Source organism: Ovis canadensis, chromosome 5 (genome assembly GCF_042477335.2).
Source record: "Ovis canadensis isolate MfBH-ARS-UI-01 breed Bighorn chromosome 5, ARS-UI_OviCan_v2, whole genome shotgun sequence".
Lineage (NCBI taxonomy): Eukaryota > Metazoa > Chordata > Mammalia > Artiodactyla > Bovidae > Ovis > Ovis canadensis.
In genome coordinates, this window is record NC_091249.1 from 78828593 (window position 1) to 78854304 (window position 25712).

Below are 25712 nucleotides of genomic sequence, written 5' to 3' on the forward strand. Positions count from 1 at the left end.
CCTGGAGAGGTAAAACAGGTGAAATTAGGATACAGGATGACCCGTGATGTGAAAAGGTGAGATTTTTGAAAAAGAATTGAATTTTTAAGTTTCTGAAAAATTTTTTTTTACTAGGCAGCATGTATGTCTGATATAAAAAACCAAAGGGTCAAAAGAGTGTACAGTGAAAAGCAAGTCTTTTTTCATCCTTCCCAGTCCTCTACTTCTCCCAAGAGGCAGCCCCTAGAACTAATGTTTTTGTATTTCCATCCAGAGCTTATCTCTGTAAATACTAACATATATGTCTCCCCTTTTTAGGAACAGCTCGCCATATATACTTGTTATGCTCCTTGCTTTTTTACTTAGCATGCACGTGCAGAGATTGTTCCATTTGGTACCTTGAAGAGCTACATGTTCTTCTTAAGGTTGCACGCTATCCCTTTGTGTCCATGTGCCATACATTATCTGGCCAATTAAAAGACCACATCTTAGTCATCTTTCCCTAATTCCCTGCACAACACAAAGCTCAGCAAACATTCAATGCTTCTTCAGAAAATACATCTTGTACAACTTGTTCATTTTTTTTTATCATTGCTTTCTTTAGAGGTACCAGTATTTGTTCAATAATCTAGATACTTGTGTAATGTATATATTCCTGGCCACTCAAGTCTGTCTTGTGCACTGACCAAACCTTACTGACTTCCAAGGTCTGCCTTATCTCGCTCCTTTAATGTTATTCCTCACTATGTCCTATTTTCCCGTGCTCTAAGAATCACTGCCATGCGCATATATTTATTGATCACTATATGCAGAAATTTTTTTTTTTCTATTTTAAAGAGGCAGAGTAGTGGTAAAGACAAGGAAGGAAATTCTGGATGGGAGGATTAGTACAAGTGGAGGTAGGAATGACAGAAAATAGCTTTATATATCTTCGTGACACTAATAACTTTGCCACATAGTAGGTTTACAGTAGAGTTTGCAAGAATGAGACACTCTTCCCTGATCCTCTGGTTTTTCTCTCCATTCTGTCTTTGAGGATTCGCTTAGCTTTCTTGTTACTTCAAGGTTGTATAAGATGGTCCCTTCCTTGGCTGATCTCCTTTAAAGGGAGGACAGGTTCTGAGATCTTGAAAGAAGGTAGATTTGGGCTCAAACTGGGCACTGTCATTCACCAGTTTTGTGACCTCTGCCTCTCTGGGTCTCAGTTTCCTCATTTATAATATGAGCAAGTTTGATAAGAGTATCTTGGAGGCCCCTTCCAGATCTAATGGAAGTTAGATTTTTATAGCTATGTTTATCAATTTTTCTGGAATATATCCCTCATCCCAAACTCCAAATAAACACATCTGGTTAAAATCTTCAGAGATATTCTGAAGCCTTGGGGTCCCATTGCTCCTAGAACATTACAGAATAATGCAGAAGTTCAGAAAAGATTCTCAATGCTGGTCATATTACAAAAAAATTACAGAGATTTTTGAAATCTGGTTATAACACTAAAGATGAGTTTGTTACATTCATGAACGGGGAGAGGAAGGGAGAGCAAGAGAATTAGTAATAACAGAAAGGCTTGGCTGGCTAAGGAAATCATCCTGTCTTGTTCTTAAGGAAAACTGATTTTACAACCAATGTTTCTCAGGTTTTTAAAACCTATATGCTCTCCCAGCTCAGAATATGTTTAAGTCTTACTTATTGTAATGACCATTCATAATGTGTGCCATTCAAAAGCAAGTTTTTTTTCTTTCAAATGTGATATATATTATTGAATATATTCTTCTCCAGTTCAGTTCAGTTCAGTCTCTCAGTCATCTCCAACTCTTTGCGACCCCATGAATTGCAGCACGCCAGGCCTCCCTGTCCATCACCAACTCCCGGAGTTCACTCAAACTCACATCCATCGAGTCAGTGATGCCATTCAGCCATCTCATCCTCTGTTGTCCCCTTCTCCTCCTGCCCCCAATCCATCCCAGCATCAGTCTTTTCCAATGAGTCAACTCTTCGCATGAGGTGGCAAAAGTACTGGAGTTTCAGCTTTAGCATCATTCCTTCCAAAGAACACCCAGGACTGATCTCCTTTAGAATGGACTGCTTGGATCTCCTTACAGTCCAAGGGACTCTCAAGAGTCTTCTCCAACACCACAGTTCAAAAGCATCAATTCTTCGGCACTCAGCCTTCTTCACAGTCCAACTCTCACATCCATACATGACTACTGGAAAAACCATAGCCTTGACTAGACGGACCTTAGTCGGCAAAGTAATGTCTCTGCTTTTCAATATGCTATCTAGGTTGGTCATAACTTTCCTTCCAAGGAGTAAGCGTCTTTTAATTTCATGGCTGCAGTCACCACCTGCAGTGATTTTGGAGCCCAGAATAATAAAGTCTGACACTGTTTCCACTGTTTCCCCATCTATTTCCCATGAAGTGATGGGACTGGATGTCATGATCTTCGTTTTCTGAATGTTGAGCTTTAAGCCAACTTTTTCACTCTCCTCTCTCACTTTCATCAAGAGGCTTTTTAGTCCCTCTTCACTTTCTGCCATAAGGGTAGTGTCATCTGCATATCTGAGGTTATTGATATTTCTCCCGGCAATCTTGATTCCAGCTTGTGCTTCTTCCAGTCTAGCATTTCTCATGATGTACTCTGCATAGAGGTTAAAGAAGCAGGGTGACAGGATAGAGCCTTGACGTACTCCTTTTCCTATTTGGAACCAGTCTGTTGTTCCATGTCCAGTTCTAACTGTTGTTTCATCTCCTATTAAGAATCAGTGATTTTACACAGTTGTTCTAATTTTGCAATAAGCAAGTGCAGTATAAAATCCATTGTTTGCAACAAACACTTAAGGTCTTCGGAAATACAAGCCATCAGGGTGTTTTACACTTGTGTAACCTGAGAAACGAACAGTCAGTTTTGGGTTTGGGGTGCTGGAGAGGGGAGAAGATGGGGTATGTTTCCTACTTGCTTGTTTCAGTGCACACCAGGCCCAGTGCTGTGGGGAGAATACAGGCTGTTCTTCATGTGGCTAGCTCTTGATAGAGCTACCCTGTGCTGAATGGTATGACAGAGTGGATGAGAGGATATTAGAAACTCACAGGGCGGGGAGAAGGGAGTGTCTTGTCTGCCTTCTCCATCACAGTATCGCTGAATGGAATGATTGTTAAGCCTGCAGCAGAGCTAACAAATACTGAATATTTCAGGGATAACAGAGACAGGCCAGAAACAATGCTTTATTGAACACACTTCTATATCTTGTACAGCGTTTTTCCATTTATTAACACAAACATCTTGTGAGATTGTTTTTCATATCCCTCTTACGGATAAGGAGACAGATACTCCTTCGCAGACGGAAAGGGAAGGAGTGTTCAGAAAGTGCATTTTTAATGGGATGAGCGTTCACATCGCTGGGGTTGAATTTGCTATCCACTTACCAACAGCTGGAGAAGGCAATAGCACCCCACTCCAGTGTTCTTGCCTGGAGAATCCCAGGGACGGGGGAGCCTGGTGGGCTGCCGTCTATGGGGTCGCACAGAGTCGGACACGACTGAGGCGACTTAGCAGCAGCATCACCAGCAGTACCAACAGCTCCTTCAAGGGAAGACATCAAGAAGGATGACTCTCTATGCTCTGGGGAGTCTGCACCTTCTCACAGGGACGGGAGGTTTTGCGTGAGTGACTGTGAGGGCTGCTTGGAATTGCTAACTGTTCAGGAAGTCAGTGTTCTGCTCTCCCACCATCCGAGAACACGAGAACACGAGGCAACCTTGCATCCGAGCTCGGTCAAGCTGCCAAGAACAGGAGTTGGCAAAGAGCTCTCTTTCCAAACAAGATTCACGGATAATCAGAGGGCAGGTGCGGGCTTTGAAAGAACCTAAGCTAGGCCTGGGCCTCACTGCTCTGACAACATAGATCTGGCGAGTTCGCTTAGCACCCGACACGTCTCGAAGCTTCTCAGAAAGCGGGAGCGCACCAGCATTCACCCTGTGCCTCCTCAACCAAGCCGCGTCTTCTTTGTAACTCGAACCGACCCTAGGCCTGGTTGCTATGGTAGCGGTGCTGGCTCTGCTCCCCGAGGCGAGGAGGTGGGGAGCGGGCCTTGGTGGATGTCACCTAGACTTTATTTGGGGTTGCTGCCCCACTGCCAACCAATTGTCAGAAAGGAAGTCGTAAGGTAGATGTCTGGTAAGTGAAGTGTCCAGGGGGCGGTATTAGTATTATAGGAAGGGGTCAGGACAACCCCCCGCCCCCCCCGCCCCGACCAGCAAACCTCCCTGAAAGTCTGCTGCCTCCGATTTTAATGGTCCTTCAGAGAAGGGAGAAAGAACCCAGACGTAATTGTGAAGATTGAGTCGGACAGACCCAGCGCTGCCCTCGGCCTTTAGTCTAGCTAGGCCACGCCCACCATTGGGAGGAGGCTAGCCCTAGGGCACGCCCCTTCATTTGAGCGTGCGCGGAAGGCGAACCGAGATGGAGGAGCAGTGGTGTTGATGAAATGAACCAGCACAACGAACCGCGCGAAGGCCGGACGGGCCTGTATTCCGCGTGCGTCGTTCGAGGTCGCCCCGCCCTGCCGTTTGCGCGCTCGCGCGACGCTCCCGCGAGGCCACAGGTTGGGCGAACACGCACAGGATCGCCGGGGCGCGCAGAAAGGGAGGGGCGGGTGGAGTCAGGCGCGCGCGCGCCAGAACGGACGTGAAAGGAGCAGGCGAGTCGGGCGGATCGGATGGATAGAGCGGTGTGGCCAGGTTGTTTGGGGGCGGTGCGTGAAGCCGCTCTGGGCCCGAGGGCGCCCATCTCACTGGGCCGCTCGGTTCTAGGACCCGATCCGGGGCAGGGGGAGAACACCGGGTCAAGGGCCGCCGTCGCCGCTCCCGGGAAGCCCTCCCGCCAGCCCGTCTGACCGCGCTTTGCGGGTTCTGCCTGTCAGGGTAAGCGGGTCCAGGCTTATCAGGGAGGAGGGTGAGATAAGAAAGTGTGGAGGCCATCAGGGGCCTGCGGAAGGAAAGGGAGTGGGAGCGTGCGTGAGGGAAAGGGTATGAGAAGAGAAAGAGGCCCATCAAATAAAATAGTAGTCATAATAACCACCACTAGCACACGACAGTAATATTCTAGTGCTGTGTACCGGAGCTTGAAGAGCACCTTATGTGCTTCATTCTTTTAACCCCTACTGCAGTCCTCCGAGATGTATGCCATCATTAAACCCATTTTAAAAGAAGGGAAAACTGAGGCAGGAGAGAGGTTAAGTAACGTAGGCAAAGCCCCATAGCTCCTTCGCGTCCTCGCTTCGAACTTAGCTCTCTTTGGCCCTAAGGGGTGTAATTTAAATATCTTTGTTTTACCAAAAAAAAAAAAAAAAAAGTGGGGTTAGGAGGAGGAGAGGGGTAAGGGTGGTTTGCAGTGGGAAAGTGATCCAGAACAGGAGAGAAGGATGAAGGAAGAAGATGTAAGGCAGGGGACCTGAGTTTGGAACCTCGCGCGCCTCCCCCTTCTTGGTTCTTGCGGCCTCACAACTTTTCCTTGCTGTTCGGTGGCTTTCTGAACCAGAGCTATTCGCTCTGGAGGAGCCAGCTCACAGGTCCGGGCCACAAGGGTAGTTTTTAAAACTGGTTAAACTGCGGTTCGGTCCAGGGTGGTGTCTTGGGACACTGTTTGGCGGGGGCGGAGGACGGCGGCCCCCGCGGCCGGGATAGGGAGAACCCCCCTCCAGGAGGCTGCCATTTCTTCTGAAGTGCTGCTTACTTCCTTTTCCTTCTTAGCCGTGCGTTGCAAAGCCTTTGTCCTGTCCGCCAGAATGGGGAAGTCTTTTTTATTGTTTCCTTGGACTGAACTGCACACACAGCCTCAAACAAAACAAACCCAGAAAAACCAAAACATGCTTTTCCCAAGCAAGGTCTGGTTCTCTGGATTGCTTGCAGAGAAAGCGTTCTGTTGACTTTTTCTTGAGTTGCTCTTCAGAGCTTTTCTGAGTTTTTAAGAAGCTTTGTTTTGGAGAAGTTACACTGTAGATCATTGAGGGGCGATCTGCTCAATTTGTTCTACAGATGAGCACAGGGCAGACACCTCAGGAACTCCTGAGTGGCCTTACACAGTCTAGTACTGGCAAGCAACAGGTATCAGGGCTTGTATTTTGCTTTCATATAGAGTGGAGTAGCTTCTGTGGGAGTCAGGTTTTCAAGTCAGCCTGAGGGTCAAACCTTGCATGCAACCAAAATTAAGACTTCCCTGGTGGCTCAGACGGTAAAGCGTCTGTCTACAATGCGGGAGACCTGGGTTCGATCCCTGGGTCGGGAAGATCCGCTGGAGAGGGAAATGGCAATCCACTCCAGTGCTATTGCCTGGAAAATTCCATGGACAGAGGAGCCTGATAGGTTACAGTCCATGGGGTCACAAAGAGTCGGACACGACTGAGCGACTTCACTTTCACTTCACTTAGGAAAGTGCAGAATTGGAAATGGCCGTTGTGTTTCTCAGTAAATCTAGCGCAGTTGTGTCACCTTCATTTTTTAAAAAAAGATTATTTATTTAGTCTTGGCTCTGCTGGATCTTTGTTGCTGTGGAGGCTTTTTCTCTAGTGGCGGTCTGTGGGCTTCTCATCGTGGTGGCTTCTCTTGAGGTGGAGCACAGGCTCTAGGCGAGTGGGCTTCAGTAGTTGTGGCACACTGTTGCTCCGCAGTATGTGGAATCTTCCTGGATCAAGGATCAAACCTGTGTCCCCTGCATTGGCAGATGGATTCTTAACACTACTCTACTAAAGAAGTCTTCTCCCTCAGTTTGGAAACTTATTACAGTTTCTTTGGTTGTAATCCAGGTACAGTAATTAGGTTACCTTTAGGGGCTGTGTTGAACAGATACACACGGTTGAATGGCATAGAGTCATTCTACACTATGAGGTGCCCTGTGCTGTGTTGGCACTGAGAGGCTTAGGAAGAGGACTGATGACCATGGGGAAAAGTATGCTTATTGATCCCCATTTTGGGCTCATACTGGAGCTTGTGCTCACTGAGTGGAAAGTGGCAGGTAGAATTGTTAGCTTTATTTATTATCATCATCATTATTTCCATTGCTTTAGGCTGCCAGTAGTAATTTACGCTAAATTAAATGTATGTAATGGCCCTGGGATTTCTTTGGAAGGAATGATGCTAAAGCTGAAACTCCAGTACTTTGGTCACCTCATGCGAAGAGTTGACTCATTGGAAAAGACTGATGCTGGGAGGGATTGGGGGCAGGAGGAGAAGGGGATGACAGAGGATGAGATGGCTGGATGGCATCACTGACTCGATGGACGTGAGTCTGAGTGAACTCTGGGAGTTGGTGATGGACAGGGAGGCCTGGCGTGCTGCGATTCACGGGGTCGCAAAGAGTCGGACATGACTGAGCGACTGAACTGAACTGAACTGGACGTTCCTTTTCAGTTTTCGAGTGGCACTACATTTTGCTGCTTCCAAGCTATTGTTTGTTTCTGCATAGTTTTCCTAGATAAGGGTTTGGTGGAAGCATGTCTTAAATATTTTGCCAGTGGTCTGGTTTTGACTTCCTTGTTTGTCAGTACTATAACAGTGATTGTACATACTTCCCAGCTGGCTCAGTGGTAAAAAATCTGCCTACCAGTGCAGGAGATGCAGGAGACTTGGGTTCAGTCCCTAGGTCAGGAATATCCCCTGGAGAAGGGAATGGTAACCCACTTCATTCTTCTTACCTGGAAAATCTCATGGACAGAGGAGCCTCATGGGCTACAACCATGGAGTCGAAAAGAGTCACACATGACTGAGTGTACCCACACGCATATAACAATGGTTAGCTTTTAAAAAGAAGTAAAAAGAAAATTTAATTGTAGTTGATGTACAAAGTTATATGTTACAGGTGTGCAACAGTGATTCACAATTTTTAATGTTGTACTCCATTTATAGTTATTATAAAATATTGGCTATATATATTCCTTGTGTACAGTATATTGTTATAGCTTATTTTATACATAATAGTTTGTACTCCTCTTAATCCCCAGTCCCTGTATTATAAAAAGAATTTTCTTGGAAATGGAAGTCATAATACTACCTTTTAAAGTTAATGTCTTTAAATTTCAGTTTTCGTATCTGTAAAATATAGAGAAAAATTATTGTTTAGTTGTTAAGTCATCTCCAACTCTTTGCGACCCCATGGACTGTAGCCCTCGAGGCTACTTGTCCTTGGGATTTCCCAGGCAAGAATACTGAAGTAGGTTGCTGTGTCCTTCACTGGGGGATCTTCCTGACCCAGGGATTAAACCTGAGTCTCCTAAATTGGTGGGTGGATTCTTTACTGCTGAGCCACCGGGGAAGCCTGTGGAGAATGATAGTACTGTAAAAGTTGTTGTGAGTTTTCTTCACTGTTACTTTGAAGCAAATCCCACATTTTATGTCCAGTCACTTACAACTATTTTGCATTATCTCTAAAAGGTGAGAACTTATTAAAAAAACACTATTAACTGCTATGTAACACCAAAAAAAAAAAAAAAGAGGAGTAAAGAAAACCTTGAAACCAAAAAAATCAGACATTGTTCAGACTTCTGCTGCTGCTGCTGCTAAGTCGCTTCAGTCGTGTCCGACTCTGTGCGACCCCATAGACGGCAGCCCACCAGGCTCCTCTGTCCCTGGGATTCTCCAGGCAAGAACACTGGAGTGGGTTGCCATTTCCTTCTCCAGTTCAGACTTCTACTTGTCTCAAAAATGTTAGAATTTTTTTTTCCTATGAGTTGCTTAGAGCAGAGTTTAACTAAGGTCTGTATGTTTTGATTGATTGATAGATATCCTGAGAGTCTTTTACCTTTATTTCTTGTAATTTATTTGTTGAAAAAGCTGGATTCTCTAGTTTCCTATAGAAGTTTCTGGATTTTGTTGGTTGAGTTTCTCTGGTGTCATTTAATGTGTTCCTGTGTCCTTATTTTCTGTATATTAGTAGTTAAATATAGAGACTTGGTCAGATTCAAGTTAAATTTTTTTTGCAAGACAATTTCATTGTGGTGATGTGTTTTGTTTTTTGAGGCACATAATACCTGGTAGTCTCTTTGTGATGATTAAAAGTGATTATTTAACATCTTTATTGAGATGTAATTTACATTACTATAAAAACACCCATTTTCATGTAAAATTCAGTGATTTTTTTTCTTTTTATTAAATTTTTTGAGTTGTGCAATAATCATTGTTGTGGAGTTTGGGAACATTTCTGTCTCCTCAATAAGATAAACCTCATTCCCATTTATATAACTCTTAGTCCCATTCTACCGTGTAATCTTTTATGTCTGATAGATTTTTTTTGCCTTTTCTAGATATTCCATATAAATGCCAGATGTTTAAACTCGTTGCTGCTACTGCTGCTGCTAAGTTGCTTCAGTCGTGTCTGACTCTGTACGACCCCATAGACGGCAGCCCACCAGGCTCCCCCGTCCCTGGGATTCTCCAGGCAAGAACACTGGAGTGGCTTGCCATTTCCTTCTCCAGTGCATGAAAGTGAAAAGTGAAAGTGAAGTCACTCAGTAGTGTCTGACTCTTGGCTACCCCATGGACTGCAGCCCACCAGGCTCCCCCGTCCCTGGGATTCTCCAGGCAAGAACACTGGAGTGGCTTGCCATTTCCTTCTCCAGTGCATGAAAGTGAAAAGTGAAAGTGAAGTCACTCAGTAGTGTCTGACTCTTGGCTACCCCATGGACTGCAGCCTACCAGGCTCCTCCATCCATGGGATTTTCCAGGCAAGAGTACTGGAGTGGGGTGCCATTTTAAATTCGTTAGGAGTTACAAAATGGTGATAGTCTATCACTCCGTATTTATTTTTAGCTATACCACCTCTAAAGAGAAACTTTCCTTCAGCTATTTGGTTATTTGGGGTTATAGTTTATATAGGAAAGACAAGAGACATGTTTTAAAAAATAAGTCCATTCACTCTCATTCTCTAATGGTGCACAATGAAATGTATTTTCTTAGCTCATTATGAACTCTTAAAATTTATTTATTTATTTATTTATTCATTTCTTGGCTGTGCTGATTTTTCATTGTTGGGGCTTTCCTCTGGTTCCAGCGAGCGGGGGCTACTCTCTAGTTGTGGTGCGAGGGTTTCTCTTGTGGTGCCTTCTTTTGTTGCGGAGATGGGCTCTAGGGCACAGGCTCAATAGTTGTGCGTGGGTTTAGTTGCTCTGCAGGATGTGGGATCTTCCCTGACCAGGGATCGAACCCGTGTCTCCTACATTGGCAGGCGGATTCTTTACCACTGAGCCACCAGGGAAGACCCATTATGAACTCTTGGATTTAAATCTCTATCTGAGAAGTCATAATACATTTTAGTAATTATCCATAAAGATATTCAGATCGTATTTTGTTTGACCAGAGGGAACCTCTTCAGATTGTTCCCTGAGTTCTTTTGATAAAACATTAAGAATCGGCCTGCAATGCAGGAGACCTGGGTTCGATCCTTGGGTTAGGAAGATTCCTTGGAGGAGGGAATGACTGTCCACTTCAGTGTTCTTGCCTGGAGACTTCCGTGGACAAGAGGAGCCTGGCGGGCTACAGTCCATGGACTCACAAAGAGTTGAATACAACTGAGACTAAGCAACTAACGCTTTGACATTAGAGCTTCTTAGCTCGGGAACCTTGTTCTAAGAGTTAAAATAATCCAATTGTCCTCTTTTTAAGCCTGATCTTTGGTGCTTGGAGGACAAAGACATTTTTTGCTTGAATTGCTTTTGTTTTGTTTTTATGTAAATATCTCACTAGGGATACCCACTTCCCCTAAAGTAGTTTTATGGTTGTGTTTGATGTGATGCCAAAAAGGAAGTGCATGAAGGGGTACTGATATAACATTAATGGGCATAGAAATGGTTTTATGCCCTATTGCAGGGGAACATCTTAAGCGTGGTTTAGAATCTAAGGTTTTGGGCCCCAGCATTTTCTTTCTTTCTTTCTTTTGGCCACATTGCATGGCTTGTGGGATCTTAGTTCCTTGACCCGGGATCAAACCTGGGCCCCCCACAGTGAGAGTGCTGAGTCCTAACCAGTAGTCCACCAGAAAATTCCCCCCAGCATTTTCTTAATAATGGTCAAATATTGGAATTTACTCCACACTCTGTCTGAACTTCTGCCATTTTCTGATGTTCTTGATTAGTTCATTTGCACGCTTTTACTTTATGCCTGTTGTATGTAGAATAAAAATCAGAAGAAATGAATTCTGCCTTTAAGAAGTGTTCACCCATATTTGTTAGGAACCTGCCACAGAGTCTATTTAAGTTTCAGAGTGATTACAGAAAATCTACTATAATTTCAGAGAAGCATCTGTCAAAGTATGGAGTAACTTGAATAAGTGGAATCTTCAGAGGTTGGTAGAGGTTCCCTGGTGGCTCAGATGGTAAAGCGTCTGCCTACAATGCGGGAGACCTGGGTTTGATCCCTGGGTTGGGAAGATCTCCTGGAGAAGGAAATGGCAACCCATTCCAGTATTCTTGCCTGGAGAATCCCACGGACGGAGGAGCATGGTAGGCTACAGTCCATGGGGTTGCAAAAGAGTCGGACACGACTGAGCGAGCTTCACAGCTTCAGAGGTTGGTTACGGACGGTTTTTCGGAAGTGTCTCAGAAATGATAGCACGTGGGAATGCCAATTTTGTTTTGATCCACATTCTTAGTTTTGCATCTGTCTAGCTATGGTGTTGATATAGTCATAGCTATATGACCGTAGCTACGCATCTGCCTAGCTATCGTTGTGTATGGATGTGAAAGTTGAACCATAAAGAAGGCTGAGCACCGAAGAATTGATACTTTTGAATTGTGGTGCTGGAGAAGACTCTTGAGAGTCCCTTGGACTGCAAGGAGATCAAACCAGTTAGTCCTAAAGGAAATCAACCCTGAATAGTCATTGGAAGGACTGATGCTGAAGCTGAAGCTCCAGTATGGTGAAGCTGAAGCTCCAATACTTTGGCTATCTGATGCGAAGAGCTGATTCATTGGAAAAGAAAGACTCTGATGCTGGGAAAGATTGAAGGCAAAAGGAGAAGGGGGCTGCAGAAGATAAGATGGTTAGATCACATCACTGACTCAGTGGTCATGAATCTGAGCAAACTCTGGAAGATAATGAAGGACAAGGAAGCCTGGTGTGGGGCAGTCCATGAGGTCGCAGAGTCGGGCATGACTTGGCGACTAAATAACAACAACAGCATCTTGCAAGCAAAGATTCATTTTACTCTTTCTAGGAATTTTTCCTTGAATATATTCAGTGGAGCCCACTCTTATATTGTGTTGAGGATCTGTGCGTGGACTTGCTTTTTAAGTAAATACCCTTATGATAAGCTCCTTTTTGTCATTTTATAACCAGGCACATCATTTCTATAGTAATAGCATTACTCTTAAAACTGAACCAGGTTGAGTTTATCTTGTTGCCTCCCCAGTTTCCTCCCAGAATATACATTGTAAATAATGTTGCTTCTGGTTGAATTATTTACACCTCTATCTTCTCTGTTTTTATTGTTGAATTGCTGCTTAGCTTCTTATTATATGGTGAAAAGTAGACATTAATAACTCAAGTTCTGATTTTCATTGTAGTTGCTCAGATTAGCCCTTGGGATTGGTTTTTACAACTTAAATCTCTCACTTCTTGATCTTTTGGCCTCTGGTTGTATTTGACTTTTTTTGATGGGGAAAAAGAATTTCCTTTTTTGGGGATTGGAGTGGCTATTCCCATGCCCATATTCATCACAGTGTTAAGACTTCAGCGTAAGTGTTCAGGTCCACATTCTTTCAGGCTTTCAGAGATCCTGGTACATTTAAACTTCCTGAAGTGATTCCTTTAGAAATGTTTCCATGATTTGGTCTGTGTGCAGAGTGATCAGAGTGATGTGAAAGTCTTGTATAAGGACATATTTGTATTCATAGGGGATTATTTTAATCTTCAGTTAGTCTGGAGAGGGCTCAAAAACTGGATTAGGGTAATAGCTTCATTTCTGTGCTAAAGGGCAGCTTAGGCAAAAGTTTTTTCATGTTTAAGTAATTTTATTTATTTTCTTCAAGTTTAAGAACTGAGGAACGGAGCCAAAGTCTGTGTTTGTGTGTGTCTCTCCATTGTATAAATGGGAGAATAAATACAGTAGTCTTAATGTTTTAGTTTAAGCTGATGATGTGATGGTATTGTTTTGATGTCTTTGTTTTGTTAACATCTTAATGCCAGTGTGTAAATTAATGTGATTTCAAAATATGTTTTTGAATGTAGATCAGATCAGCCATTGATTTGCCCTCCAACGGAGTCTGCTGAAAGCCCCTTCAAATTTCTTCAGGATGCCTGCGGCACTTGTGGAGAACAGCCAGGTCATCTGTGAAGTCTGGGCCAGCAATCTGGAAGAAGAGATGAGGAAGATCCGAGAAATTGTGCTCAGTTACAGTTATATTGCCATGGTAAGGAGCTCTACTCTCTTTGACTCACCTTCTGAAACGGGCTTAGGGAATATTTATTATGAGATTTTGAAAGAAATGATTACACTAAAGCCATGGTAAATTAAACATGCTGGCAGGTTATGTTGCTTTTATGAAACATCAAGGTAGCCTGTGTGTCTGAGAAGGATGTAACCTGCAGGATCTTAGATTATTGATGATGTTACTCTGTCTTTAAATAGAAGTTGTCTCAGCCCATAGGACACATGTGTTCCACAGGTATGGTGACTTGGACAGTGTTGCAGCACTTTTTAAAAAGTAGTTGGCAGCATTTAAAAGTCAAGAGATCTTACTCAAATTCCAGATTTCTGGTATATCTGGAAAAAATGGGCACCATAGGGTCCACTTTCCTGTCCGGTGTTGAGTAGCTGGAGGGAGACATGCGTCCTAGTGAAATTAAGGCCCTCTTTTAGGGGAGGCGCGTACTCTTTAGTTTGCTCCAGTCTCCATTACTCATAACCCTTTTCATATTCTGTGTGCTTTTCTCCTTTACTTTAACTGCCTGGAGTTTGTGACTCCTGCTGTGGAGAGTATAGAATTACGTCTTCAGGCTGGTATTCAGAACTCTCTCTCTGATCTTGTTCCAGGCTTTTTACTTTAAGCCAAGCTTGGGGCTCTTGATTATTATTTTCTAATGGCTGTCTCATGTTCCTGTATTTGTGTTTATTCATAAGAGTTCTGTTCTCAACCTCAACTGTTCCTAGTTAATTGTATATGAACCTAGAATGGTGGTTTTTTTTTTTTTTTTTTTTGCTACCCTGCGTGTCTTGTAGGATCTTAGTTTGCCAACCAGTGAAAGCGCTGAGTCCTAACCATTGTACCACCAGGGAATTCCCAAACTGAGAATGTTCTTAATGGACCCAGAGTTAGTCAACTACTTCTGTTCACGTTCTGCTTAGATCTCCAAGCTGTTGTGTAAAGCTTCATGATTCCAGTGCTCCTTCTGCAGATTAATGAAATCAGTATTTTAAGGTGAATTTTTGTGCCTGAGCTTGGGGTTTGTCGTATAGCTTTTGTAAATGGAGATAAAAATTTTTTTATGAATGATCAAGTCGGCATCCAGTGGTTTGTGAAACCTTATGACAAGAGACTTTTTCCTTTCCTAGGACACAGAATTTCCAGGTGTTGTGGTACGACCCATTGGTGAATTTCGTAGTTCTATAGATTACCAGTATCAGCTCTTACGGTGCAATGTTGACCTTTTAAAAATCATCCAGCTGGGCCTTACATTCACAAATGAGAAGGGAGAATATCCTTCTGGAATCAACACCTGGCAGTTCAACTTCAAATTCAACCTTACGTAAGTGTCTGAGACACTTCTCAGTGTTATTCTTAGACTTTCTACATTTGTGCAGACTGTGACTTTAACTGATTTTATTAATTTTTAAGTTTTGTTTCCCTCAAACCCAAGTAGGGGGTGGACAGAGTAGTCAGTCAGAAGATGGAGTAACAAATATCAGAAAGAAAAGCCTCCCTTAAAGAATTCTTGCAAGTTGACAATAAAAAGCTCAGTTAAAAATAGGTGTAAGATTTGAATATATATTTTTCCAAAGAAGATTTAAAGATGGTCAATAAGCTTGTGAAAAGATGGCCACCATCCTTAGTCATTAGAGAAATGCAAATCAAAACCAACAGTAAATAAACTACTTCATACCCATTAGGCAGCTATAATCAAGAAGACATAATAGCAAATGCTGATGAGGGTGTGGAGAAATTAGAACTCTCATATATTGCTATTGGAAACATAAAATGGTGCAGCCTCTTTGGAAAACAGGCAGTTTCTCAAAAGGTGAAACATGGCGTTACCGTATGACCCAGCAATTGCACCTAAAAGATGAAATCATACATCAGTGTAAAAACCTGTGAGTGTTCATAGCAGCATTATTCATAAAGGCCACAATGTAGAAACAGTCAGTCCAAATGTCTGTGATCTGAGGAATGGCTGTATATGGTATCTCCATGCCATGGAATTTTACTGGACTGTCCAGAGAGATAAAGTACTGACATGTGTTATACATGCATGAGCTTTGACAACATCATGCTAACGGAAAGAAGCCAGACACAAAAGATCACATATCCTATGATTTTGTTTATTTGAAATGTCCAAAATAGGTCCTTGAGAAAAGAGTGGTAATTGTCCAGGGTGGATAGCGGGGAGGTAATGGGGAGTGAGTGCTTAATGGGTATGGGTTTCTTTTAGAGGTGATGAGGTGGCACATGATTGATAGTGGTTATACAACTCTGTGAATATACTATTGAATTGCACACTTTACATGAGGGCATTGTTCACTATGTGAATTATATCTTAGTAGGGCTGTGTAAAATGTAAAAGGGAAATCAGTTCCCCAATTAGGAGATCAGGGTTCTAATTGCAGTTCTGCCATATCTTAGCTGGGCAAATTTGGGTCAGTTATTTTACCTTCTATAATTCAGTTTCCTATCTGTAAATAGTGTTACTACTGTCTTTCATAATAGAAATGAAGTGTAGAGAGTATGCTAATCAAGGGTGATTGAAACTGAAGCCTATCTGATAGTGGGCAGATTTTTATGCACTTTAGAAATAAGCTGTGGTAAAAACCACACAACATGAAATTTACCATCTTAACCATATTTAAGTATACAGTTGAGTAATGTTAAGTGTACTTGCGTTGTGGTGAAGCACACCTCCAGAACTTTTTCATCTTGCAAATCTGAAACTGTATCCATTGAACAACAGCTCACCTTTTTCCTTTCCCCCAGCTCTTGGTAACCATCATTCTCCTTTGTTTCTATGAATTTGACTACTTTAGATATTTCATATAAGTGGAATCATACAGTATTTGTCTTTTTGTGACTGGCTTATTTTACTTAGCATAATGGTGCTGGAGAAGACTCTTGAGAGTCCCTTGGACAGCAAGGAGATCAAACCAGTCAATCCTAAAGGAAATCAACCCTGAATATTCATTGGAAGGACTGATGCTGAAGCTGAAGCTCCAATACTTTGGCCACCTGATGTGAAGACCCGACTCATTGGAAAAGACCCTGATGCTGGGAAAGATTGAAGGCAAAAGGAGAAGAGGGCGGCAGAGGATGAGATGGTTAGATAGCATCACTGACTCAATGGATATGAATCTGAGCAAACTCCGGGAGATAGTGAAGGACAGGGAAGCCTTGTGTGCTCCAGTCCATGGGGTCGCAGAGTTGGACACCAGTTAGCGACCGAGCAGCAACAACAAATGTCCTTAAGGGCCGTCCATGTTGTCATATGTGGCAGAATTGCCTCCCTTAGCTGAGTGATAGTCCGCTGTGTGTATGTGCTGTGTATTGTTCATCTGCTCATCCATTGATGGACCTTTGGGTTGTTTGCATGTCTTGGCTGTTGGGAATAGTGGTGCTGTGAACATGGATGTGCAGAGATCTATCACCTTGAGATAATGATTTTCTTTCCTTCGTATATATACCTAGAAGTGGCATTGCTGGATCACATCATAGTTCTTCTTCGAAGTTTTTGAGGAGGATGTAATTTTTAAGGGGAAAATTTGGGGAGATCATTGTTTTGCTCATTGAATGAGGTGGTGTTAGTGTATTTCCTGTTGGGCCCCAGTTCTTGAAAACTGCTTTGTTTAATTGGGACCAGGAGCATCTGATAGGTCAGAAATAATTTTTTGATTATTGTTCTGGAGTTTTCTTTGAGGTTCAGAGAATAATTTTAGGAGATGATCTGGATCTTTCCTTTAACTGTAGTTTTTGAGTCCTTAGCCAAAGCCTGTTATTTGTACAGTGATGACAGTTTAGTACACAGGAAAAATAAGGGTTATATTTATTGCATGATTGGTGTTTGTATTTAAAATAGTGTTTATTTTAGTAAGAACAAGATTGTGATTCAGCATTGGTTTCAGTTTAGTGGAAAAAAATTGAGATTGTGGTGTTTTGGTTTCTAGCGTTCTGTCCTAAGTTTATGTGAAAAACAAAAGGCAAGCAGTGAAATCTAGTGGAAAAGGAGGAGAACACAAACCTTCATTTCTGTTATGTGGTATTATAAATATTCCTGTGTTTAGATTAATGGATCTTTACAGTGGAATACTATTTGAGAGCCACAAAGAATGTGTTATATCTGTGAGTGTTGGTCTGGAAAGATAGTCTGTGATATGTAGATACAGGGATGGAGGTGTGTCTGTGGGTAGAGAAAACAGGGTATGTAAACTGAGATGAGGGCTTCCCTCATAGCTCAGTCGGTAAAGACTGCCTGTAATGCAGGAGACCCAGGTTCGATTCCTGGGTCGGGAAGATATTCTGGAGAAGGAAATGGCAACCCACTCCCGTATTCTTGCCTGGAGAATCCTATGGACAGAGGAGCCTGGCAGGCTACAGTCTGTGGGGTCGCAGGAGTCAGACACGACTTAGCGACTAAACCAACCAACCAACCAACCAAACTGAGATGAAAGAATTAAAACAGTCATTTCTATGTGGTAGCATTATAATAAAGTTATTTTTTTCCACTTTCTGTTATTTTTAAATTTTTGCATTGATTGACTCTGCTTTTCTTTAAATGAGAAAATGTGGATCTTTCATAATGAATACACTTATTTTGCAGGGGAAAAAATCCCATTTTTCTTTCTGTTACAGATAAGATTACTTTGTTTGCTAGAATACTGGAAGGAATGAGTTGATTTATTCTTAAAGTATGAAAGCAATTCAAGAATACTTGTTCTGTGATTTATATAGTGATGGTAATATTGTTGCCCACTCCTTTTACTATGCTAGGAGCTAAGAAATGAATGCCTTCTTTTTTAGAGAGGACATGTACTCCCAGGATTCCATAGATCTCCTTGCTAACTCAGGACTGCAGTTTCAGAAGCATGAAGAGGAAGGGATTGACACACTGCACTTTGCAGAGCTGCTTATGACATCTGGGGTGGTTCTCTGTGACAACGTCAAATGGCTCTCATTTCACAGGTCAGTCTCAGTGTTTCTCTTTTGCTTTGGGAGCAGGCAGTCGAATTCTTACATTACTTTTGCAGTCCTCTTGGCACTCTTATTGTTCACTAGCAGTTATAAAGTTGAAATGATAACTATTGCTCACATTTCAGTTTTTCAAAAAACACTTTGGAGCTCATGCTGGTTTATTTCACACAGTATTAGGCTGTGTCCTGTGGCTGTCAGGGGGTATATGCCAAGTGGAAAGATGGAGGGTGGGAAAGATAGAAGACTTGGTCACCTTTTCTTGTCATTTAAATGGCTGACCTGGAGTTTCCTGGGTACTCAAAAACCACATTCTCCTTGAGAGGTATTTTTTTTTTTTTTCTGCCACACTGCGTTGCTTGTGGGATCTCAGTCCCCAACCAAGGATTGAACCCAGGCCACAGTGAAAGCTGCTAACCGCTAGACCACTAAGGAACTCTCTACTTTTCACTGCTTTTAAATTTTTGATGTGTAAAACCCACAATGATAAACCCTTGGATTCACTTACATATATCCCATATTAATCTGTTAGGTTGTCATTTAATGGAAAGTTCAGAGTATAGGATAAACTCGAGTCCTTTGGAAAACTGAAGTTCCTAACATGAGGTAGCACCATAAACTCTGAGAAATGGGCAGTTGAATGCTGGGGTCTGATAACTGCTGATAACTCTTTTACCTTACTGCCTCATTCTCTCCTTATAGTGGCTATGATTTTGGCTACATGGTAAAGTTGCTAACAGATTCTCGTTTGCCAGAAGAAGAACATGAATTCTTTCATATTCTGAATCTTTTCTTCCCATCCATTTATGATGTCAAATACCTGATGAAGAGTTGTAAAAATCTTAAGGTACACAGTATTTTTCTTAATATATAGTAACAAGAAAAAGATAAAAATGTAGATTTGTCATTTTGCTTTATGGCAGTTTGTTGAGCGTGTGTCCTTGAAATCCTGCCGGGTGCCAGTCTGGTGCTAGACAGGGTGCACGTAGAGTAGACTGGCACAGGGATTTGCGTGGTAACTGTCTTTGACCTGGGCATGCACGGAGCCTTCTACTTCTCTCACCCTAAGGCAGGCATTCCTCACTTAGGGCCCACGAACCTAGTGAAACAGCTGGAGACGTGAGGTATGTGTACAGTTTGTTAGCGATAGGGTTTGCAGTGTACCAGACTCTCAGGAGTTTTAGCTCTAAACAATTTAAGAACTCTCTCCCCTAAAAATTGCTAATCTAAGAGGCTTCCATCTAGAATGGCACTGGCATTTACTCTTTCCCCAACCTTGTTTTCCAGCAGTGAGGACTTTCAGTGGCAGAGGCCTGACAAGATTAATACAGAAAAGAAAGGAGTGAAAAGTGGTGCAATATAAGACAGTGTATCATTTGGAGGGTTAAAAAATGGGATAGTCTGGGGTGAGGCCTGTTAAGTAAATAGTTGACATAGTTGACTCCAGTAGAGCAGACAGACAGAGTTGACAGACATAGGTGACTCCAGTAGAGAAGTTGGGTCTGTAGTATTATATGTGTTTTCCTTCCATCTCCAGGGAGGTCTTCAGGAAGTTGCTGATCAGTTGGATTTGCAGAGAATTGGAAGGCAGCACCAGGCAGGCTCAGACTCACTGTTGACGGGAATGGCATTCTTCAGGATGAAAGAGGTAAGGCAAAAGGCTTTTTGGAAATTTATAGTGTCTCTTGGAAGTTGATGGCCACCTTGAAAGCAGGGTTTTTTTTTTGGTGTGTGTTTGTTATGCATATGTTAAACACACTGATTTGAGAGGCAAAGAAGCATTTTGAAATGGAGGTTACTCAGCATGCTCAAGTCTAGAAGTGTACTTAGTGTTCCTTGCAGTGCTCATCCTTGCAAGTATTTGCTTTTCTTCTGATTTCTGTAATGTGAACACATTTGTTAAACCACTCACTCATTTTATGCTGAGTTCTATTAATTATCAAATGTCCCAATCTGATGTCATACTCAGTGGTGAGAAGCTGAAAGCTTTTCCTCTACGATGAGGAACAAGACAAGGATACCCACTCTTGCCAGCTTTTATTCAACATGGTTTTGGAAGTCCTAGCTGGAGCAGTTAGGCAAGAAAAAGAAATTCAAGGCATTCAAATCAGAAAGGAGGCAAACTGTCAGTATTTGCAGATGACATACTATATATAGGAAACCACAAAGACTCTTATCAAAAAACTTTCACAACTAATAGATGAATCCAGTAAAATTGCAGGATAAAAAAATTAATATAAAAATCTTTTGTGTCTATACGTTGATAGTGAACTATCAGAAAGAGAAATTATGAAAACAGTCTCATTTACATCAAAAAGAATAAAATGACCTTGGAATAAATTTTACCAAGGAGATGAAAGACCTGTACACTGAAAACTGTGAGACATTAATGAAAGAAACTGAAGACATAAGTCAATGGAAAGATATTCTGGGCTCATGGATTGGAAGAATTAATATTGTTAATTCATACTACCCAAAGCAGTCTACAGAGTGAATGTAATCCTGATCAAAATTCTAGTGGGGTATTTTTTCACAGAAATAGCACAAATAATCCTAATATTTGTATGGAAGCATAAAAGACCCCCAATAGCTAAAGCCATCTTGAGAAAGAAGAACAAAGCTGGCAACATCATGCTCCCAGTTTTGCCCTTTGGGGCACCCTTGGCAGGGTCTGGAGACATTTTCGGCTCTCATAACCTGGGGAGTGGGGTTATGCTGCTGAATATCCCACAGTGCTACCGTACACTGGACCACCTCCTCAACCTCCAGCAGAGCGTTCTTCTGCCCAGGAGTGCCCAGAAGGGTGACACACCTTGCTGTGTGTGCTTCATGTCCATTTTTGTAACAATCTATTACTGTGTTACCCATTTTATGGACCGGAATCTGTGCCTTAAGGAGCATTGAAGTGACTTTACCACAGTGAGTCAGTCTGAGGCTAGAGCTCAAGCTTTTAACCGTTGTGCTACCTGTTAAAGAGAAGGGATGAGATAGAGGCCGTTGTACTAAAAGCAACAACAGCAGCAGAGGGATCTTGGCAGTGAAAACTCATGGAAAGATCAGTAGAAGTCTGTTTTGAAAGGGGAACCTGTATAGAGAGAAAGGAACATGAAACGACTCTGCAGAGGAGAGGTTTGGAGCCTTTCTTTATGAAGTTAGCTTCTAGTTGGCTAGATGTTCAAGGCCTTAAGAAAGCTGGGAGGTGCTGATGTGATAGTGTTGCGGCTTGGCCTGATTCTTGGCCTGACTCTTGGCGTGGTTCTCACCAGGGGTTCTCTGTCCTGTTCTGCAGTTGTTTTTTGAGGACAGTATTGATGATGCCAAATACTGTGGGCGGCTCTATGGCCTAGGCACGGGAGTGGCCCAGAAGCAGAATGAGGATGTGGACTCTGCCCAGGAGAAGATGAGCATCCTGGCGATCATCAACAACATGCAGCAGTGATGGCGGCGAGGCTCTGCAGGCTGGCCCGGCTCCAGAGTGGTGCTTCCTGTGCTGACCGTGTATACTCACCTTCCTCCCCAAGAGAAGACGCTTTTTTGAGCAAACTGTACCTACCATCTGCATTTACAGACAGACTTTTGTTTTACTGAAGACAAAAGATGACTTTATTTTAGATCCAGAAGAAGTTTGCTCTGAATTTGTAACGTCTTCCCTATTCCTCATCCCTAAGCCTCTCTTCTCCAGTTATCTCCTGCCACCAGCATCCATGGCTCCTTTGACACCTTTTAAAATCCAGGACAAGTTGGAAACAAACTAGTAAAATGTATATAACTCTTACCTGTTGTCATTCTTTTTCTTTTAAATTTGTTGCTAATCTCTGAGGATGAAGACTTCTTGCTGTGAACCTCAGCTGAGCTGAGGGCTTCGAGCAAAAGTGGAACCAAGCGATGGGCTTGTGAAGTGGGTTATAGATGTTGAGCCTTTTCCTTTCTTTCCTTTCTTTTGTTTATTTTGACTTTTCTCAAGGACATTTGCTTTCCTCACACTTTGCTGGTCTTATATATTATTATGTGGAAATGAATTAGTGCTGAGAAGACCAGATAATGAAAATGTTCCTTAAAAACAAATTTCTACTGCATCTGTCTACGCATTATGTACAAGGAACTCCAGAATGGGTATTAAGTTAACCACTTAAATGTCTTCAAGTCTGTTCCATTGTGCCACTGAGATTAGCTGTGACATATGCATCATTTGAAATCATTTTAAGTTTTCATTTCATAAAATATCTTGGAAATTACTGAGAGCAGGTTTTGGGTCGTAAGTCTGTTATATTTTCAGTAATGTGATTTCAGATGGTTGTCTCTGTTCTCCCACCTCTCTTCTCTGTTTTCTGTGCTTTTCCTTTTCAGCAAACTGAGAAGTTAGGGACATGGATTAATGTGAGTATAAGGAAGGTGAGTCTTTTAAAAAAGTCACAGTGGTTACATGTAAACAGGGCAGTAAGGAATTTGGTTTATAGGGTTCTCTTGGAGTAGTATCCCATGCACAACTGGGGTAAGGAAGCTCAGGATTGTGAAATTTTTTTTTAACTAGTCATTTAAAAAGTATGCTGTATTTTTTTTTTTTTTTGAATGACTACAGTATGGACAATTTCAAAAACCAAAAACTCCTTTGGAATAGTCGAAATGAAAACTGGTAACTCACTGAAGTGGATGAATAGTCTTGCATTTTAAAAGCTTATGGAAAACTCAATTTGAAATGATTAAAAAATGTCAAGTATTATAAGCTGGTATTTAAGATGCTTGTAAATATTATTTATGTTTTTAATTTTGTAAAATAAAGATTTCTTTTTAACCACTGGCATGAAGGTTTGGTCTTTCGAAACTCTGAATTGCTGGCTCTAGAAGATGGTTGTTGACATGGGTGCAACTTGCCTCCATTTTCCACAAGTTGGCTTGCATACAAAATGTCTCATTCTGTAGAAAGCTCTTAATGAGCAACTGTGTAAATGGAATTGTCTCTTTACTTCCTATGCTCTGCTGATTATTGGGCCTTACTTGGAAATTGGTTTTAATTCTGTTTCCTGGTGCTATTCCATTATATGTGGTGGATTCGCTTATTAATTACTGGACTTTTAGACAAATTGAAGTTCTAGATTTGGTTCAGGACTTTGTTTCCAGTCCTTCCTTTTGGCCCAACAATATGGGGCTGTAATAAGTCTCCCAAGTGGTCTAGTGGTAAAGAATCTGCCTGCCAATGTGGGAGACATAAGAGATGCTAGTTCAATCCCTGGGTGGGGACGATTCTCTGGAGTAGGAAATGGCAACCCATTCCAGTATTCTTGCCTGGGAAATCCCATGGACAGAGGAGCCTGGCGGGCTACAGTCCATGGGGTTGTAAACAGTTGGACACAGTAAGTCAGGTACAAGAGCAGAGCTAGAATTTTGACTGCAATATATATTTATCGTTGTAATTGTGGTAAAGCAGCTTCAGTCAGTGGTTCTGAATCAAGGTGCTTTGGCATACTGGTGACTATGAGCCCTACACAGATGTCCTAAAAAATTTGGATTAAAATAGGCATTTAGTTACTTCTTGGCCTTTTGACTAAGATCAAGTATAAAATAGGCATTTATGTTTGCCACAGTTAAGAACAGGTTTACTGACATGGGGGTGTACACATTGCATAGAGATAACTTTATATTTAAAGTGCTAAAGAAGGGGCACAGGTCTAGTAGAATTGGAAAGAACTTCACTTTGTATATAGGAGTGTGTAGGGCTGTCAGTGGTTATCCTTAGAAAGGGATGGTCCTGCAGAATATCCAAGAGAATACTAACTTGGGTGTGATTCAGCTCCCCCACATACAGTCCCCCTTATCTGTGGGGGAAATGTTTCAAGACCCACAGTGGGTGCCTGAAACCATGCGTAGTACTGAACCCTATAATGTATGATTTGTAATCTTCATATACTCATGGGTAGGTAGTGTATTCAGTGTGGATATGCTGGACAAAAGGATGATTCATGTTTTGGTGGGATGGACTGGGAGGGCTGTGAGATTTCTTCATGCTACTCAGAATGGCCACAGTTTAACTTATGAATTGTTTATTCCTGGAATTTCCCATCTAATATTTTTGGACTCTGTTGACTGGGGGTAACTGAAACTGTGGAAAGTGACATTGTGGCTGGGGGTGGAGGGGCTATTGTAATCCCAGTTATTGAATTTCTGTGGTTTGCTAAGGCAGTAAGGTTGACTACCACTCACAAGCCTTGGTTGTCAGCCAGTGCTAGTATGAAAGCGCTGTTTAGAATCCTTTAAGTCCAAGCTATTAATGAGCATTTTTTCAGTTTCCCAGCTTATTCAGTGGATAAGTCTGAATTATGCACCTACTAGATACTAGACATTGTAAGTACATGCTAGGGATAAAGTAGGAAATGGAAAACAATCTCTATCCTCATTGGAGTTTACAATCTACCTGTGTTGCCAGATAGTAAATCACAAAAATATAATTTGTGAGCTGTAAAGTATAGGATATTGATGTACCTGAGGTTGAAGTCAAAGGACAGTCTTTGAGAAAGGACATTTTTCCAGCTGTGGTGTGCAGCATGTGGGATCTTGGTTCCTTGATCATGCCCCCTGCATTGGAAGCACAGAATCTTAACTATTGAACCACCAGGAAAGTCCCCGAGAGAGGACTTTTAAGCTGAGATCTAAGAGATGAGCACAACTGGACCAGGCAGAGAAACAACATAGGCCGAAATCCCTGAGATGACAAGAGAACTTGGTGGCAGCTCAGAGACCAGTGTGACTGGAGTCTTGAAGCAAGGATGAGAACATCTAGGCAGAAAGCTGAGAGGTAAGGGCTAGGATTAGGCAGGGCTTTCCAGTACCAATGGGAAAATACTTTAAAAGTTTTTTAGTTGGGAGTAGACAAGATTTGATTTGTAAGTTATACCAGTCATTGGTATATGAAGAATGGTGAATTAGTAATAAGAAAGCAGGTTTAGGAAATTCCTTGGAGGTCCAGTAGTTAGGACATGGTGCTCTCACTGCCGAGGGCCCGGATTTGATCCCTGGTTGGAGAACTAAGATCCCACAAGCCATGCGACAAAAAAAGAAAAAGTAAGCAGGTTCAGATACTGAGAGGTGAGTGCAGCTTTCTGGGTAATAGGATGGTGGTTTATATTAGAGAAAAAGTTACTTTGGGTGGGGTAAAAGTACCAAAACTAAATCTTTAGTTGCTTAGTGATGTATCTTATCCACTCAGAAAGCTTGAGTTACCTCCCTGTGGTTCTGATAATTAGGAAGATGGAAATGAAAACCATGTATTCAAATTAGAATTCAGTTCAGTCGCTCAGTCGTGTCCGACTCTTTGTGACCCCATGGACTGCAGCACCCCAGGCCTCCCTGCCCATCGCCAACTCCCG

General features: G+C 42.2%; 1 protein-coding gene across 5 annotated transcripts; it reads left to right on the forward strand.

Annotated features, from left to right (window-relative positions):
- Positions 1 to 4385: 4385 nt before the first annotated feature.
- On the forward strand, positions 4386 to 23152 carry CNOT8 (CCR4-NOT transcription complex subunit 8). Of its 5 annotated transcripts, none has more exons than XM_069592475.1 (7): positions 4386 to 4581; positions 13193 to 13374; positions 14517 to 14710; positions 18184 to 18345; positions 19054 to 19198; positions 19889 to 19999; positions 21641 to 23152. In XM_069592475.1, the coding sequence occupies exons 2-7, from the start codon at positions 13258 to 13260 to the stop codon at positions 21788 to 21790; spliced, it is 879 nt and encodes a 292-aa protein (XP_069448576.1). In that variant the 5' UTR covers positions 4386 to 4581; positions 13193 to 13257; the 3' UTR covers positions 21791 to 23152. The 5 variants fall into 5 exon arrangements, with proteins under 5 accessions (XP_069448576.1, XP_069448578.1, XP_069448577.1 ...); XM_069592477.1 differs by having other exon boundaries at positions 4415 to 4581; positions 21618 to 23152; XM_069592476.1 differs by having other exon boundaries at positions 4432 to 4900; positions 21618 to 23152.
- The last annotated feature ends 2560 nt before the right edge of the window (positions 23153 to 25712 follow it).

What these genes read in the sequence shown, in the direction of transcription:
- CNOT8 (XM_069592475.1), top strand. Translation starts at nt 13,258, where the DNA reads ATGCCTGCGGCACTTGTGGAGAACAGCCAGGTCATCTGTGAAGTCTGG. An exon ending in AGAGTTGTAAAAATCTTAAG is followed by an intron (nt 19,199 to 19,888) that starts GTACACAGTATT and finishes TTCCATCTCCAG; the next exon opens with GGAGGTCTTCAGGAAGTTGC. An exon ending in CATTCTTCAGGATGAAAGAG is followed by an intron (nt 20,000 to 21,640) that starts GTAAGGCAAAAG and finishes CCTGTTCTGCAG; the next exon opens with TTGTTTTTTGAGGACAGTAT.